Genomic DNA, 18526 nt, shown 5'->3' with positions numbered 1-18526 from the left:
ACTCCGAAGCCTGAGGCAGGAGAGTCGCTTGAACCCGGGAGGTGGAGGTTGCAGTGAGCTGAGATGGTGCCACTGTACTCCAGCCTGGGTGACATAGCGAGACTCTGTCTCAAGAAAAATGACAACAACAATAAAAAACAAATAAAAGTAGAAAAATTAAAATATTAAGCTCATGGAATGAGGATATCAAGAAAGAAGACATTTTTGATCAGTTGTACAATGTATTTGTTTTAAGCTAAGTGTTATTACAAAAGAGTCAAAGAGTTAAAAAGGTTATAAAGTTAAAAAGTTATCAAAACCACAATAAAATACCATCTCACACCAGTTAGAATGGCGATCATTAAAAAATCAGGAAACAACAGGTGCTGGAGAGGATGTGGAAAAATAGGAACACTTTTACACTGTTGGTGGGACTGTAAACTAGTTCAATCATTGTGGAAAATAGTGTGGCGATTCCTCAAGGATCTAGAACTAGAAATACCTTTTGACCCAGCCATCTCATTGCTGGGTATATACCCAAAGGATTATAAAGCATGCTGCTATAAAGACACATGCACACGTATGTTTATTGTGGCACTATTCACAATAGCAAAGACTTGGAATCAACCCAAATGTCCATCAGTGACAGACTGGATTAAGAAAATGTGGCACATATACACCATGGAATACTATGCAGCCATAAAAAAAGGATGAGTTCGTGTCCTTTGTGGGGACATGAATGCAGCTGGAAACCATCATTCTCAGCAAACTATCGCAAGAACAGAAAACCAAACACCGTGTGTTCTCACTCATAGGTGGGAATTGAACAATGAGATCACTTGGACACAGGAAGGGGAACATCACACACCGGGTCCTATTGTGGGGAGTGGGTGGGGGGAGGGATAGCATTAGGAGATATACCTAATGTAAATGACGAGTTAATGGGTGCAGCACACCAACATGGCACATGTATACATATGTAAGAAACCTGCACGTGTGCACATGTACCCTAGAACTTAAAGTATAATCATAAAAAAAAAGTTATAGTAAGCTACGGTTAACTTATTATTGAAGAAAGAAAAATATTGTTTATAAATCGAGTGTATCCTAAGAGGAGAGTGTAAAGTCTCCAGTAATACACGGCCATGTCCAGGCCTTCACATTTGCTCACTGCTTACTCACTGACTCACCCGGAGCAACTGCCAGTCCTGCAAGCCCCGGGCATGATGGGTGCCCGGTATAGTGCACCCTTCTACATTTTTTATACCATATTTCCCCCATGCCTTTTCTGTGTTTAGATACACAAATTCTCTTTTTTCTTTTTTTTTTTTTTTGAGATGGAGTTTTGCTCTTGTCACCCAGGCTGGAGTGCAATGGCGAGATCTAGGCTCACTGCAACCTCTGCCTCCTGAGTTCGAGTGATTCTCCTGCCTTAGCCTCCTGAGTAGCTGGAATTACAGACACCCACCACCATGTCTGGCTGATCTTTGTATTTTTAGTAAATACGGGGTTTCACCATGTTGGCCAGACTGGTCTCAAACTCCTGACCCTAGGTGACCCACCTACCTCAGCCTCCCAAAGTGCTGGGATTACAGGCATGAGCCACCGCGCCTGGCCAAGATACACAAATGCTTCACATTGTGTTACAATTACCTGCAGTATTTAGTGCCATAACGTGCTATATAGCAAGCTTGTCCATCCCACGGGCTGCATGTGGCCCAGGACAGCTTTGAATGTGGTTCAACATACATTTGTAAACTTTCTGAAAACATTATGAGATTTCTTTTTGCAATTTTTTTTTTTTTAAGCTCAACAGCTATCATTGGTGTTAGTGTATTTTATGTGTGGCCCAAGACAATTCTTCCAATGTGGCCCAGGGAATCTAAAAGATTGGACATCCATGCTCAGAGGTTTGTAGCCCAAGACCGGTAGGCTACACCACATATCCTAGTGTGTAGCAGGCTGTGCCGTGTAGGTGTGTAAGTGCACTCTAGGATGTTAGCACAGTGACAGAATCGCCTGATGTCACATTTCTCAGAACGTATTCTGTGTTGTTCAGCGACGCATGACTGTAAATCGTTTTCACTTCCTATTTTGTCACATCTATGTTTCTACCAATCTTGTAGACCTCAGAGAAGAATCTGACTGGCATTATCTCCAGCTTAGCGACCCCTGGCCAGACCTGGAGCTGTTCAAGAAGTTGCCCTTTGACTACATCATTCATGACCCGAAGTATGAAGATGCCAGCCTGATTTGTTCACACTATCAGAGTATAAAGAGTGAAGGTCAGACTTTGAATCTCTCATTTCACCTTCCAAAGTGCATGGGCACAGCCTCTTGAAGGGACGAGCTGGATTTTGTTAGGCATAAAATCAGGTGGTGACGAATTAACCTGCCATACGTAGTACAGAACTGAGATCACCACCTCCCTGTATGAGGAAGGGAGGAATGGAAACCTGTGAATTGAAGAGTGTTGCTCAGGAAGTGCTAAGTGATGATGATGACACCCTTGCTGATTTGTCACTATTGGAATATTCTGAAGACTCTGGTTAATATAAGATAAAAGATGTGTATGTTTACTTACTAATTTGGAATTGTCAAAACGGGTACACGTGTTCACCTCTCCTCCCCCGATGTCTTGATTTTTCCCTCCCCCTTAGGCATCCCCAACATCTGTGGTGTGCTGACACTGCAGTGTACCGGGGCCAGTGCGATTATAAACTTAGATTAGAAAGATTTGGTAAATGCCATGAGAAAGGAAATGACTGTATTAGTCCGTTTCACACTGCTGCTGACAGACATACCTGAGACTGGGTAATTTATAAAGAAAAAGAGGGTTAATGGACTCACAGTTCCACGTGGCTGAGGGGGCCTCACAATCATGGTGGAAAGCGCAAGGCACGTCTTACATAGCAGCAGGCAAGAGAGAATGAGAGCCCAGCAAAAGGGGAAACCCCTTATAAAACCATCGCATCTTGTGAGACTTACTCTGTACCATGAGGGCAGTATTAGGGAAACTGCCCCCATGATTCAGTTATCTCCAATCAGGTCCCTCCCACAACATGTAAGAATTATGGGAGCTACAATTCAAGATAGATTTGGGTGGGGACACAGACAAACCATATCAGTGACCCACGAGACTCCATTTTAAACCAACAACTTTATCATCTTTGCTATCAGAATAGATCCCTTGCACCAAGGATCCTTCTTGTAGGCCAGTCTCTAATGAAGGCAGAGTGTTAACATCTTAATCGGCCAGGTCATTTGAAAAACAAGCCGGGGCCAGATGTGGTGGCTCACGCCTGTAATCTCAGCACTTTGGGAGGCTGAGGTGGACGGATCACCTGAGGTCAGGAGTTCGAGACCAGCCTGGCCAACATGGCAAAACCCCATCTCTACAAAAAATGCAAAACTTAGCCAGGTGTGGTGGCATGCACCTGTAATCCCAGCTACTCAGGAGGCTGAGGCAGGAGAATCACTTGAACCTGCGAGGCGGAGGTTGCAGTGAGCTGAGATCATGCCACTGTACTCCAGCCTGAGTGACAGAGCAAGACCTTGTCTCCAAAAACCAAACAAAAAAAGAAAAACAAGGGGCAGTTCGTCTGCATTCAGTGCTGGCATGTTAAGTTGGCAATCGATTTAAATTGTATAGTGGATCTTTACATAGGTGCTGATGAAATGTTTTTAGTCTACAGTAAGACATGACATGGACAGTGCCTTAATTAGTTTATTCCACTGACACTTTTGTGGTCCTTCATTGTCTCCTTTGACCAGCTGTCACATCAGGGCCCAGGGAGGTGAGAGGGAGTCCTCCCCAACAGAACAGAATCCTGTCGTCTGGGCATTTTGAGCATTTTGGTTTCTGTTTGAGCAGGCAGGGGATAATATTTGCTTTGCTCCCTGCTGCTTTGTAATCCTGGGGAATTTGGTGCAGACAGAGGGATGTCCCGGAAGCCGGAGGACCTTTATGTGCGGCGTCAGACGGCACGGATGAGACTGTCCAAGTACGCAGCATACAACACTTACCACCACTGCGAGCAGTGCCACCAGTACATGGGCTTCCACCCCCGCTACCAGGTAGGCCCTAGCAGCTCCCCACCAGGCGTTTCACCTTGGCCCACATCGTCCATTCCCCTGCTCTCTCACGCTTTCATTCCAGAGTAGGAGATAGAGAGTTCTGGAAGCCCTGGATTCCTGGTCTATTTGCATCCTCTGTTCCCTTCAATTGTCTGTGGAATTATTGCTGGAACTAGAGCACCATGGTTCTCCTGGGGTTGTGTGTTTATCAGTGGCCAAGTTACCCAGCCGTGGAAGTGGTCATCATCTTTAGCAGAAGTTAGTCCAATGCAGCAGATGCTCACCAGGTGCTTATTCTGTACCAGGTACTGGGGGTGCAGAGCTGAATCAACTCTGTCCCCATCCTCCACACTCAGACTAGGAGGGAGATGTGCACATAAGCAAAACATAATGATGTGAAGCAGGCAAAAAGAGTACTATGGTTGAGGCACAGAAATCCATTGATAAGAGGAGGAATTTGCATTTATTGAGCACCTACTGCATGCTAGGTAATGTGCCTAGGCACTTTTTATATATCAATCTCTCCCAACCTTTTATGCAATAGAAAATATTTATCCTGGACACATAGAAATGGATGAGGCTCCTGACCCAGGGCTCTGGCTGCCTCAGGCTCTGGTGGGTCACCTGAAGCCACACCTGCAGGCCACTCACGGTGCACTGGATGGGAACTGTCCTGTCTAGTGTCCTATTTACTTCACACTAAAATTTCATTGTCCCTGTTTTATAAATGAGGATCCTGTTTGGGTGGGGAGCGGAAGAGAGAAGATTTGGAAGAATTAATAAGAATTTGCCAAGGGGCCAAGAATTAATAAGATGAAGGGAGAGGGACAGCATGTGTGGGAGAGGGGAGGTGGGGTTTCCGGGGTATGGGAAGTGATGTGGGTTGGGTGTTTCTGGAACCCAGACTTTGGGGTGGGTACACTCAGCCACGAAACTCGGAGGGTAGGCAGAGGCCAGACCACAAAACGCCTGGTGGGCACTGTGGAGAGGAACGAGGACTCTTTCAGCAGGAACTCCAAGTGGAGCCCAGTGTGGGCAGAGCTGTGTTTAGACTGGTCTCTTAGTCCCATAGAGGTGTATGGAGTGCCTGGGAGGCTGGTTATTTATAAACAGGGGAGAGGATTTATTTTAAATGGAGTATTTCTTTTCATTTCAGACCCAAGCAAGGGAGAGAGGGGCGGAGGGAGAGGACCAGAGTTGGCGGGAGCTAGTCAGATGCCTGGCTGGGGAGCAGAGGCGTGTAGGGCAGCTGATGTCTTGGGCTGCTTTCAGAAAGGCCTGAGGCAAGAGCACTGGCCTCTCTTTCCATCCCTTTTGCAGAGGGAAACAGCCCCTGTCTGCCTGGCTTTGAGCTTGGCTGCCGGGGACGCAGCACTCATTGTTTGAGTATGCAATTGTACTGTAGATGAAAGAAAGAACATATAAGCAGTTTTTTAAGGGTCAAAATAATCAGTAATCCCATTTGTTCCAGATAAACTCTCCTAACATTTTGTTTCTTGGAGATGTAGTTTTTCTTTCAAGGCAAACAAAAGCATATGTGAAAACACGTCCTTGATTTTGAAATGTAGGGAACTGAAAGGGACTGAAGGGTGTCAGTCCCCAGTCATCCCTGTCAGTGTCGGGAGTGGGTGGTGCCATCAGGACCTCGGGCTGCATCAACAGACACCGGAGCACAGAGGAGGAGGAGAGGCAGCCGGCTGGGCTGCGCCTGGCCTGTGTTCTCAGGGGTGTGCAGGTCTGGGGGCCACAGTGGAAGACGAGGAGGCCTGGGACGCTGAGGGGGCTTGAAACCAGCTGGCGCTGGTGCAGAGGCCGTGTGACCCACTGGCTGCCGTCTCCATGTGGCCCGCACCTGCTCATTCTGTTTTCTTTTCCAAGGCTCCCTTGACCTTTTTTATGAAACTGCCTCAGTGTGTCCTCCTTAACTGCCTCCCCCAGTCAAAATCCCTTTGTCCCTCATCTCTGCTCCCAAAGAAAGGGCTCTGTGGGTCTAGCAGAGCCATGGCAGAGATTAAAGCAGTGTGTGCTCGTCCGCCTCCTCCCCTGGGGACCCTGGGATGCATACAGAGCACATGCTAGGAGGGGATGTCAGTAGGGAGGGCTGTGAGTCGGTGGGGTCCTAAGAGGATGTTCAAGCTGAGGGCAAAGCTGGGCTGGAAGTCACACCCAGAGGGGCACGTGCGCAGATGTGGGGTGTGAGGCTCCTGGGAAATGGGAGGCTGGAGGAGGTGACTAAGGGCACAGCCAGACTTGGTGACAGGAGTGAGCCCAAGGTCTCTGAATGGCAGTTTCCACATCTGTAAAATGGGGATGATGACAGTACTGCTTTGTAGGATTGTTAATGGCAGCACACAGGACAGAACGGTGCCAGGCGAGAAGTGTTATGGGAGTGTCCAAGCATATGCAGCTAGTGTTAATATGCGATTGCATGTAACTGTGATGGAAAAATACACGTATTAGAATTACAAATGAGCTCTGTAGCATGAATGCTTTAGTTGGTGACCCAGAACAGGGCTCTGGTTCAAAGCCACGGGGACCAAAAAGCTTGCTGCCTGCGCGGCACAGCGGGGTGAGGCCCCATGCAGACTGAGGATGGGAGCAGGCTCTCGCCGTGGCTGTGTGGTCTCGGGCGTGCTTGACCTGTCAACAGACCTGGGTGTCTACACTTTTCACTGGAGTCACCCTGTGGGTTTCTTGTGCTGTAGGGAAGAGGTGACCGTGAAGTGCACATTGTCACAGCAGGGTGGGCCTGGGGCCTTCTGGAAAGCAGGCCGGACTCTGACGGCAAGCTCTGTCCTTTCCCCCACACCCCAGCTGTATGAGTCCACCCTGCACGCCTTTGCCTTCTCTTACTCCATGCTAGGAGAGGAGATCCAGCTGCACTTCATCATCCCCAAGTCCAAGGAGCACCACTTTGTCTTCAGCCAACCTGGAGGCCAGCTGGAGAGCATGCGACTGCCCCTCGTGACAGACAAGGTACTGGCTCAGAGACCTAGTGGGGCAGATCCAAGTGGCTTCAAGTGGGGACTGAGCGGGGGACTAGAGACAGAGCTGCCTGATGAGGGAGTGCAGGCACCGATACAGGGACTGAACTTGGAGGAGGCTGGTGTCGCACACAGGCTCTGGAGTCACTCCAATTCAAGCCTCAGCCTTGATCTACCATTTACTAGTTGTGTATTTGAACATGTCACTCAGTATCTGCAAGCCTTGATTTCCTCATTGTAGTGTTGAACAGTAGTAACTTGCAAAAGCTTGTGGTGAAAACTATTTGGAATAACTGATGAAAGGCCCTAGCTCTGTGCTTGGAAGATAACAGGAGCTGGGTAGTTGTTCATCCGCTCCATCTTTTCTTGAATGCTCTGCCAGGTAACATTTCGCGTAGGCTTAGGTAGAATAGTACAGTGAATCCTCTAGAACCCATTACCAACTCCGGCAATTGCTAACTCATGGCCAGCCCTGTTTCATCTGTCCCTCTCTCCTCTTCTTCCTTCCTGTTTTGTTTGGAAGTAAATCCCAGACCTCAAATCATGGCATCTATCTGTAGATATTTATACCTGTAGATACAGATATCTCAGTGTGTCTCTCTAAAAGACACATTTCCTTTTATCTTTTGAAGAGATTGTTCTGAATGTTCCATTGTCTCTGACCATTCTTACAAAGATGCTCCTTGTAGAGCTTTTGGTTTGACAGTGCTCACCTGCTCACCTCAGAGTCAGCTGGCTGCTCCTTACCCAGCCCCACTCAAGGCGGGCCATGTGGAGAAGCTGCTTTTCCTTCTCCAGAGTGCCAGGCACCTGTGGAGTTGCACCTGGCCTTTCAGACCCAGCAGCCTGTTATTAAGCAATGAAAATATTTGTAATGTACCCAACAGGCCTTCGTTGTAAGGTACCTCCTAACCCACGGGCTGGGGTTGGGTGTTGCGGTGAAATTCCATGGATGAAATATGAGAGCTGGGGTTTCTCCACCACTCCACTCACCTTCCAGCCTTCCTGGCGGAGCTGGCCGTGAGCACCAGTGCTTCACAGTGTTTGGCAGGTGCTTTGAGGAATTCAGAGGGAGCAGAGGGCCTACCTCTGCCAGATGAACTTATTGTTAAGGAAGGAGTTGAAGAAAAGAGTTATTTACATAAAAGATACAACAACCCGAGTGGATAGCTAAGCTCTATGGGGCAGCGATTAGGGGTGTTGTGTGTTCCTAGTGTATGGAAAATGCAAGGCATGCATGAATAATGAGTACTCTGGGCATAACATTAGATTCTAATATGAGAGGGTAATGAATTTGGTTAATTGCTATATGCCAGTTAGTTTCTGTTGCCTAACACACCATTCCCAAATAAGCATTAGCTTTGGGATCTGTGGGCTAGCAGGTTGGGCTTGCTTCAGCCAGGTGGTTTTCTGGGCTTGGTTGTACTCACTCACTCGTGTTGACAGTGAGCCAGCAGGTTGTCTGCGGGCTGGCTGGTGGCCTCAGCTAGGCTGTTCAGCTCTCCTCCAAGTGGTCTCTCATCGTCCAGCAGGCTAGCCCGGGCTTGTGCATGGGAGAGTTCTGAGAGGGAGTGGAACATGTAAGTCATCTTGAGGCTATGCCCAGGACTGGCACAAGGCCATTTTTCCTGCCTTTTACTGGGAAAAGCAAGTCACAAGGCTGAAAATTCCAGCAGTATGGAAATGGTCATCATTCTGAGATGGAAAATGCTGCGAAGTCATGTCAAGGGACTAATTGTGGCCACATTTACAAACACTCTACCTCATGATACCTGTACTTTGCAGAGCCATGAATATATAAAAAGCCCAACATTCACTCCAACCACTGGCCGTCACGAACATGGGCTCTTTAATCTGTACCATGCAATGGATGGTGCCAGCCATTTGCATGTGCTGGTCGTCAAGGAATACGAGATGGCGATTTATAAGAAATACTGGCCCAACCACATCATGCTGGTGCTCCCCAGTATCTTCAACAGCGCTGGAGTTGGTGAGTGTCCTTTAACATCATCTACTCAGTCAAACTCCTGTGAACGAACACTTGAGAGAGTATTCTAGAGACGAAAGTTAAACATGTGACATCAAGTCTTTTACTTTTGGACTTTTAAAGCTATTTTCATTTTGTTTGACTTTTCTATGCAGTCTCCGCCCGGCCCCAGTGTTTGGTTATCCATTTAATGGATATTTTCCTTCTTTTGTTCTTTTTTTTTTTTTTTGAGATGGAATCTCGCTCTGTCGCCCAGGCTGGAGTGCAATGGCATAATCTCGGCTCACTGCAACCTCCGTCTTACGGGTTCAAGCTATTCTCCCACCTCAGCTGCCTGAGTAGCTGGCATTACAGACACCAACCATGACTCCCAGCTAACTTTTGTATTTTTGTAGAGACGGGGTTTCACCATGTTGGCTAAGCTGGTCTCAAACTCGTGACCTCAGGTGATCTGCCTGCCTTGGCCTCCCAAAGTGCTGGGATTATAGACATGAGCCACTGTGCCTGGCCAAATTGATATTTTCAATGGTTGGAGAAGAAAGCATAAGAAAGCAAATGTGTGTTCCACCTGGAGAGGAGTGTTTTTCTCCCTGTAGTTTTCTCTCCCTAGCCCGTGGGCCGTGTTCTGTGACAGGTGATGCATGTCAGGAAGGTCGGAGCTGGCTTGTCTGGGCGGCCTTGGCGGCAGGTCTGCCTGGGGTCTGCCTGCTGTGGGTGTGGGTGTGAGACAGCCCTGAGTCCAGTTGCTTCGCCCACTGTAGGTGCCGCCCATTTCCTCATCAAGGAGCTGTCGTACCATAACCTGGAGCTTGAGCGGAACCGGCAGGAGGAGCTGGGGATCAAGCCGCAGGACATCTGGCCTTTCATCGTGATCTCTGATGACTCCTGCGTGATGTGGAATGTGGTGGATGTCGACTCTGCTGGGGAGAGAAGCAGGTGAGGTGGCCTGACAGCACTGCCACCCTACGAAGGATGACCAACGAGTGTGCACTCTCTGTGTGGGGAGTGCGCCCACCCCGGAAGACCAGAGGGCCTCATAGTAGAAGGGGTGGGTGTGGTTCCCAGAGCCCTGGGTGTGGTAAAAGTGAGCTCACATGCCAAGCCTGGCTTGCTTTTAATTTTAAAAAGTTGTCTTTGGGCCAGGTGTGGTGGCTCATGCCTGTAATCCCAGCACTTTTGGAGGCAGAGTGGGGTGGATCACAAGGTCAGGAGATTGAGACCATCCTGGCTAACACAGTGAAACCCTGTCTCTACTGAAAGTACAAAAAAATTAGCCAGGCGTGGTGGCGGGCACCTGTAGTCCCAGCTACTCGGGAGGCTGAGGCAGGAGAATGGTGTGAACCCGGGAGGCGGAGCTTGCAGTGAGTGGAGATGGTGCCTCCGCACTCCAGCCTGGGTAACACAGCGAGACTCTGTCTCAAAAAAAAAAAAAAAATTGTTATTGAAGTATAATACAGAAAATCACACTATCCATTTAATATATAGACAAAAAGGAAAGTATAATACATATACAGAACTTTTCCCAAGCTGAGCACATTCATTTAACCAACTCCAATATTAAGAAAGGGACATTGCTGCCCCCCAGAAACTCCCTTCCTGCTGCCCCCAGCCCCACCCCTCCTCGCTAGCCTGACTGCTGACTCCTAGCTTTATTTGTATTTGCTGTGTGACTTTAAGCAAATGGCTAAATCATTTTGGGTTCTAGTTTCCTCATCTGCGATTAATACCTATGCCATGGGGTTGTTGTGAGAATTGACTAAATTATGGTCTGCAAATGTGTTCAGCACATAGAAGAAATGAGTGCCCGTGGGAAGCGCCCAGCAGGGTGCCTGGCCCCTGGGGGCCTGTGCAGGGTACCGGCCTGTGCAGGTGTTCACGGCAGTCTCAGAGCCGGTGCCACACTGCCTGGTCCCAAGGGCCTTGCTGCTGCTTGGTGTCAGCCTAGGGGCTCACTCTCCCTCCTTTGAGCAGGGAGTTCTCCTGGTCGGAAAGGAACGTGTCTTTGAAGCACATCATGCAGCACATTGAGGCTGCCCCCAACATCACGCACTACGCCCTGCTGGGCCTGCGGAAGTGGTCCAGCAAGACCCGGGCCAGCGAGGTGCGAGAGCCCTTCTCCCGCTGCCACGTGCACAACTTCATCATCCTGAACGTGGACCTGACCCAGAACGTGCAGTACAACCAGAACCGGTGAGCGCCTGCACCCGGGGTGGAGGAGGCGGCGGCCCTGGGGGCGCAGAGTCCTGAGTGAGGGCAGCCTGGGGCTGCAGAGGCGTCCTGGCGGTGAGCACTGGCCTGGCCTTGCTCTCCGTTGTCCCAGTTTTTTTAGTGCTGAATAATTTTGAGTATTCACAGATCATTCAGCTTCATTCACCAATTCTCATGATGCTTTGAGTGAGTTACATTGGACTGTGTGGGTTTTTTTTTTCTTGCCTTTTCGGTTCATTCTCCCAATACATTGCTTTCTAGGAGCTTTAGCACGGAAGAAAATGATAATTTCCGTAGGTTTCTGTACATATCTAGTCACAGATGTGCTCCCATCTCCAGAGGATTCAATTGCTCAGTGTCCATGGAGGGCCTGTCTGCACCGGGCACTGGGCCACAGCCTGCGTCAGCTGCTGGAAGAGGGTGGGTTTTGGAGCCAGGCTGACTGGGCCTCTGGGAACCCGGGTTCTGCTGTGTATCATCTTTGAGCACAGGCAGGCCACTCACCTCCGAGCCCTATTCTTCTCAGCTGTAAAACGCGGCTCATGTTTTTACCCGCGGAGGTTTTTTGTTGCTTTCTTTTTCACCGATGCGCGAGGTCGTGTTGGTAACGTTTCTCACGTGCACTTGGCCCTTGGCCTCTGCTCACCACCGGGCAGTCCTCGTGTGGTTGAAGCGTGAGGTACACACTGCCTTTCCCGTGCAGAGATGGCCCTGTTTGTCCTGTGGATTTTCCTTGTCTGTTTTGCCTTACGTTTCCCCTAGAGTAAGGAAGGTCTTGAGGCAAGAATGAAGCCCACTCCACCTTCATAGCCCCCTACGACAGGGACCCACACGCTAGGTGCTGGGGGCAGTGACGGAGGGTGTGAGCCGTGCCCCATCAGACCCACCCCTCCTCTGGCCCTGAGTAGGTTCCTGTGTGACGATGTAGACTTCAACCTGCGAGTGCACAGCGCCGGCCTCCTGCTCTGCCGGTTCAACCGCTTCAGCGTGATGAAGAAGCAGATCGTGGTGGGCGGCCACAGGTCCTTCCACATCACGTCCAAGGTGAGCTCCTCGCTGCTGGGCAGGCCTCTGTGTCCACCGCCTGGGCCGCCCTGGCACGCACACTGAGGGTAGGAGCAATCGGGGGAGGCCGTGTCTCTTTCAAGCGCATGGGGCGGGGCCCTACTGGGTGGGGTCAGTAAAGGTTTTTAATTGGCATTGAGCCCTGGGAAATGACAGGCTCGGTGGGGTCTCTCTTCTACCTCTGATATTAACCAGTATCCCACAAGCTTCTGCTGGGGGCAAGGCTCCAACCAAGCCTTCCTGTGTGTTCTCACCCGCCCCAGCTGGGTGAGGTCTCAGGCCACGCTCTTCCTTGGGCCCCTGGGATGGTGCCTGGTTGCATAACTATTTGAATGGCTCTGCAGGCTGGCCCCATAGTCACACTATGTGTCCACTGGGCAGCCTCGGGGTGGGGAGGGACCTGGTGCGATTACGTGTGTTCCAGCTAAGCAGGCCTGGGGAATTAAGATGTACAATCACAGCAAGTCTTGATAGCTCTGTGTCTTCCGGGAAGCAATGCAGCAGGTGTGTCTCTGCCCGAAGCTCTCCCCGGTCCTATGGGCCAGAGCCCCTTTCTCTGTCACTTCTGTCTGTCTTGATCCTGCCCTAATGCCACCAGCTGCCTTTCCCAGCCTCTTTCCCTCCTCATCTCTGTCAACTGCTGAGTTGACAGAGTTAGCTACGCTGAGGTGGGCTGGGTCTGAGTTGGGACACCAGCTCCATCTTCATTGACCCCCAGAGGCAGGTACTGCGCCTTTTCCAGCAGTGCGGGGCCTCTCCTCATTTCTCTTGCAAAGTAACAAGACCTTTAAATAAAAGGCCCCCACTTACAACATCACTGAGATCTTAAAATTGTGTGAGGTTTGTTGTTTAATCAGAGAAAACAGACTTACCATGTCTCCATCAAAGGGCCAGACGTGCCTTTAAAACAAACTCTCCTTTTATGTCCTTCAGTGTCATTTTTAAACTCTTAGGTATTTTATCTTTATTATTTGAACATAATCTTAATTTTCTACTACTTTTGATTGCATATTGGTTATACATAAGGAAGCTAGTCATGTCTTACAATCTTTCACGTGAGTGAAATCACTGCATTGTTTTCATTTATTCATTAAATACTTACTGAGCAGCCAATCCCCATGCTCAGGAGTACACAGCCCAGCAGCCGGGGCAGATGTCAGACACGTGGCTAGTTAAGGACCATCAGGAGAAGCACCACAAAAGTGAACTGTGTGTCGCGGGGAGACCTGAGTCTGTGGGAGTTCCCAGGGAAGTGACATTAAAGCAGAGACCTGGAGGAAAAGAGTGAGCCACATGCCCAGGCAAGGGCAGGGGCAGGGACATGAGCAGGGACAGAGGCAGGGGCACGGGCAGGGGCAGGGACAGAGGCAGGGGCAGGGGCACGGGCAGGGGCAGGGACAGAGGCAGGGGCAGGGACATGAACAGGGACAGAAGCAGGGGCAGGGACATGGGCAGGGACAGAGGCAGGGACAGGGGCATGGGCAGGGACAGAGGCAGGGGCAAGGGCACGGGCAGGGGCAGGGACAGAGGCAGGGACAGGGACAGGATGCCTTCAGTGGGTGAAGGTGCAGAAGGGTAGGAGTGAGGAGGTCAGTATGGAGGAAGGGGAGGAGGGTGGCGGGGAGGAGCTGGGGAAGTAGGCAGGCCTTCCCAGCTATGGGAAAGTTCCAGACTTTTCTCTAGGACTCACAGGAGGGAAGCCAGTGAGAGTCTGATGTAAACGTGTTGGTGATGGAGCAAGATCTGTAGCTCAGATGCCGGCTGTGGGTGGGAAGAGCCCCGGGGCTGGGCGGGACCAGGACAGGATCTCTGGTGGGGAGCTGGCCACTCCCAGAGGCCTGCATCCCCCAGGCCCGTGGGTTCTCCTGTTTTCTCTAGACCGGAAAGCCGGTTTCCTGCATGGAATGATCAGTGTCTTTAATTCTTACTGATTGGGTTGGTTCATTTGAACATGTCTCTTGCATGTTTCCCTTGAGTAAAACCTAATCTTTCTCAACAGAGAAGTTTATTCTTGAAGTATGTGTTCTCAGTTTATTCCCCTGAGCGACACAAGCTTCCATTCTGGGCCACCCCATGCTGCCCAGAAGCCGTGGGAAGGTCCTCGCTCCTCAGGGCGGTAGTGGCCTGACCCCCCCGCTTCCCGTGCAGGTGTCCGATAACTCCGCGGCGGTCGTGCCGGCCCAGTACATCTGTGCCCCGGACAGCAAGCACACCTTCCTCGCGGCACCCGCCCAGCTCCTGCTGGAGAAGTTCCTGCAGCACCACAGCCACCACTTCTTCCCGCTCTCCCTGAAGAACCATGACCACCCAGTGCTGTCTGTCGACTGTTACCTTAACCTGGGATCTCAGGTGACTTTCAGAGGAGGTGCTGTCGAATCCCTAATTCAGAGAAATCTCTAGAACCGATGGACTGGAATCTGGGACTCTGAATCCTAAGTCCTCAGCTCCTTCGTCTCGGGGTTGACCCCACTTTATAGCTTTTGCCATTCAGCTGAGAGAGCTGAGATGCTTTGCCCGGAAGTAAGAAGATAGGAAGCCAGCCCAATTCTGATGCCCAAACATTTTTTTTTTTTTTTTTTTTTGAGATGGAGTTTCACTCTTCTCGCCCAGGCTGGAGTGCAATGGCACAATCTCGGCTCACTGCAGTCTCGGCCTCCCAAGTTCAAGTGATTCTCCTGCCTCAGCCTCCCAAGTAGCTGAGACTACAGGCATGTGCCACCATGCCTGGCTAATTTTTGTATTTTTAGTAGAGATGGGGTTTCACCATGTTGGCCAGGCTGGTCTCCAACTCCTGACCTCAGGTGATCCACCCACCTCGGCCTCCCAAAATGCTGGGGTTACAGGTGTGAGCCACTGCGTCCCGCCTAAATATTCTGATTCTCAGATGAACTCATGACTAGATAAATCTGGATAAAACTTCCAGGATTGATTTTTCAGATACAGATTTGGAAATAACATGAAAATATTGGCTCTGGCCCCCCAAAAATCTTGAGCTGGACCAAGCAGTTGGTATTTACTAGATGCAAACACTACTGAGCATTTCATAGAAAACGGTGCTCTCTCTTAGATTTCTTCTTTTTCAGATTTCTGTTTGCTATGTGAGCTCCAGGCCCCACTCTTTAAACATCAGCTGCTCGGACTTGCTGTTCAGCGGACTGCTGCTGTACCTCTGTGACTCTTTTGTGGGAGCTAGCTTTTTGAAAAAGTTTCATTTTCTGAAAGGTAACTTTTGTACTCTTAACCCTGCACCTTGTCTTCAATGGCTGTGGTCACTGGGTACCCTGAGGAGGGGACCTTTGGTCCCAGTCCTTATTTGCCCATGGGTAAACCGAGGATCAGAGAGGGAAGTGACTGCCTCAGCCACCCAGGAACGTGCAAGAGAGCTGGGATTTGATCTCCGGGGGCTCTCTTTTCCCTATACCTGTTTGGATAGAGGCAAAACACATCCCCCTTTCTTTTAGATGAATTGCAGACATTTTTTTAGCCTTTGTGTTTCTTGTCTTTTTTTTTTTTTTTTTTTTTGAGATGGAGTCTCACTCTGTTGCCTTGGCTGGAGTGCAGTGGTGCAATCTTGGCTCACTGCAACTTCTGCCTCCCGGGTTCAAGTGATTCTCGTGCCTCAGCCTCCCGAGTATCTGGGATTACGGGCATCTGTCACCATGCCCGGCTAATTTTTTGTTTTTAGTAGAGACAGGGTTTTGCCATCTTGGCCAGGCTGGTCTTGACCTCCCGACCTCAGGTGATCTGTCCACCTTGGCCTCCCAAAGTGTTGGGATTACTGGCATGAGCCACCGCACCAGCCATCTGTGCTCTTTTCCAGCCCAAATCCTTCACATCAGTGTCCCAGTCGTGGCTGACACTCTTCCCCCTGGTAGACGAGTCTTCCTCCTCGTCCTGGGAGGTCCCACACCACCTTGGCTTTTACGCCAGCCTTCCTCCTGTCTGCGCCAGCTTGGTTGAGAATGACAAGCACTTGTTCTGCATGACTTGAAAACACGATTTCCAGTCTGCATTTCCCGTCCTGCTCAGATCCCTAGCTGACCTTCGCTCTCCTTGGTGGCCCTTGGCTCTGACCTTCCTCTCTAGCAGGCACTGAGTGAACACCAGCAGCATCTAAGGCCTTGGGAAAGATCAGGAGGTTTCTACAGCAGTCTCTGCCTTGGGAAACATTTCATCTAAAGGGAGGACTGGACACGAAGGTGGGGAGGGAGCAGACAGGGAAAGCGTGGAGGAGACTGGGTTGACGTTTCGCCATGTGCTGGGAGTTGAGAGGAAGGAGAATTCCTGTGGTCGGCACATGGGACAGTGGGGGCTGTCCCAGGCCTGGATGGGTGGCAGAAGAGGGGGATGAAGCTGTAAGGTGGAGTAGGTAGGGTGGGGTATGTGAGCTACTGGCTGGGGCTGAGGATGCTTGGTTTGCAATTCGACCAGCCTGTCTCCTTCCTCTCAGCACCTCAGTTCAGTCCCTGCTCAGCTTTCCTTCTGCCTCCGTGTTTTCTCCCCCGCACACCTGCCCATCCCAGCCACACTCCTGTCTCGCTAAGATTGCACATCATCCTGAAAGAAGCAAGAGGCTGACTTGGACGCCGCCTCTGCCCTTCCCAGCAGTGCCCTGTCTTGCCGTTGCAAGTAGAATCCAGGCAGCCGCTTTCATCTGGAGAAACTCACCTTTTTCCTTCTCGCACCTCTGCCGTTGTCCACACAGGTGCGACCTTGTGTGTCATCTGTCAGGACCGGAGCTCACTGCGTCAGACGGTTGTCCGCCTGGAGCTCGAGGATGAGTGGCAGTTCCGGCTGCGCGATGAGTTCCAGACCGCCAATGCCAGGGAAGACCGGCCGCTCTTCTTTCTGACCGGACGACACATCTGAGGAAGACAGCGGCGAGTTTTCTGGAAGAGATGAGTGCTCAGAGCCCTCATGCTGTTGAGGCTAAAGGGAGGCCTGGAACTGTGGGGTGTTTGACTGGAATGGACCCCAGGGACTGTCTGCAGCGCAGCCCCTCATAGTACACGTGGGCCCCTAAGGCTGTGGTCCTGGGAGCCAGGGAAAGACTCCGCAGTGGGTGGGAATGAAAACTTGAGACTCCCAAGTTCTGGGCCAGCCCATTGCCCACGGCTGTTTTAAAGTCTGTTTCACGAGGAACAAATATTTGCTTCCTGTCCTGACATTCGTGTGCTTCCATGGACAAACCTGGTTTTTTTCTCTTAGTTCTAAAGAATCTTGGGTTATTTTGTAGCAGTGCCAGTATTTCAGTAGATGGGATTTCAGCCAAGTAGGTTCTCCTGTAACCTCCTACAAAGCAATATTCCAAAGGAACATTTTAACTGTAAAGGCTGGAGACAAGAAAAAATAAGTAGATCGTTTTAATAAGAATTATTTAATTGCCTATAAGTTTGCTGTTTCAGAGGCTAGCCCAAAGGCATCAAATTTAATAAAGTTAAACAAATTGATTTACTTCAGAGCAAATATGACCCTATTAAAATAATGTAGGGTAAATACCCTACCTCTTAGAAAGGGCAAAAATGCAAAGAAGCTTTCTTTAAAACTAAAAGGGTTTTCTGGGGGGGGTTGGGGAGGAGGAAATGAGGCTAACAGAGGTTGACCAAAAATTTGCCTTACAAAGGAGAAAGGACCACATTGCTTACTTGAAACAAACAATGAAAACAACCAAAAAACAATGAAAACAACCAAAGTGATATATAAAATACTTGATGAGAACTAGACTTATGACTGTAATTTACTAGAGTTTAGTTTTCAGTTCCTGAAGTAGCTCATTTTCTCTTACTGATGTTTGGTTCCTCAGGGAAGAATCTCACTTGACTAGAGAGGAGGTGGGAACAGAAGAGAGGAGGCAGGGAGATGGATTTCTTAGGGCTCACCCCTTCACAGGCTGACAGAATGGTTTTTTGTTTTTTTTTTTTTGAGACAGAGTCTCGCTCTGTTGCCCAGGCTGGAGTGCAGTGGTGATCTCGACTCACTGCAAGCTCCGCCTCCTGGATTCACACCAGTCTCCTGCCTCAGCCTCCCAAGTAGCTGGGACTACAGGCGCCCGCCACCATGCCTAGCTAATTTTTTGTATTTTTTAGTAGAGATGGGGTTTCACCGTGTTAGCCAGGATGGTCTCGATCTCCTTATCTTGTGATCCGCCTGCCTCGGCCTCCCAAAGTGCTGGGATTACAGGCGTGAACCACTGTGCCCGGCCCAGAATGGTTTTTAAAGCCGCAGT

General features: G+C 49.9%; 1 protein-coding gene across 2 annotated transcripts in view; it reads left to right on the top strand.

Moving 5' to 3' along the window:
* The window catches only part of GREB1 (growth regulating estrogen receptor binding 1), a 100881-nt gene extending 82972 nt beyond the window's left edge, over positions 1 to 17909 (top strand). For both annotated transcript variants that reach the window (XM_015111724.3, XM_077960130.1), the window contains 10 exons: positions 2106 to 2264; positions 3914 to 4056; positions 6871 to 7032; positions 8826 to 9030; positions 9789 to 9963; positions 10999 to 11217; positions 12144 to 12279; positions 14449 to 14649; positions 15384 to 15522; positions 17006 to 17909. In XM_015111724.3, coding sequence (XP_014967210.3) covers positions 2106 to 2264; positions 3914 to 4056; positions 6871 to 7032; positions 8826 to 9030; positions 9789 to 9963; positions 10999 to 11217; positions 12144 to 12279; positions 14449 to 14649; positions 15384 to 15522; positions 17006 to 17169 — 1703 coding nt within the window. In that variant the 3' untranslated portion in view covers positions 17170 to 17909. The remainder of the gene's footprint in view (positions 1 to 2105; positions 2265 to 3913; positions 4057 to 6870; positions 7033 to 8825; positions 9031 to 9788; positions 9964 to 10998; positions 11218 to 12143; positions 12280 to 14448; positions 14650 to 15383; positions 15523 to 17005) is intronic.
* The last annotated feature ends 617 nt before the right edge of the window (positions 17910 to 18526 follow it).

This window comes from Macaca mulatta, chromosome 13 (genome assembly GCF_049350105.2).
Source record: "Macaca mulatta isolate MMU2019108-1 chromosome 13, T2T-MMU8v2.0, whole genome shotgun sequence".
NCBI classification, from domain to species: domain Eukaryota; kingdom Metazoa; phylum Chordata; class Mammalia; order Primates; family Cercopithecidae; genus Macaca; species Macaca mulatta.
The sequence above is the reverse complement of the archived record's forward strand: the minus strand, read 5'-3'. Positions and strand labels throughout refer to the sequence as shown.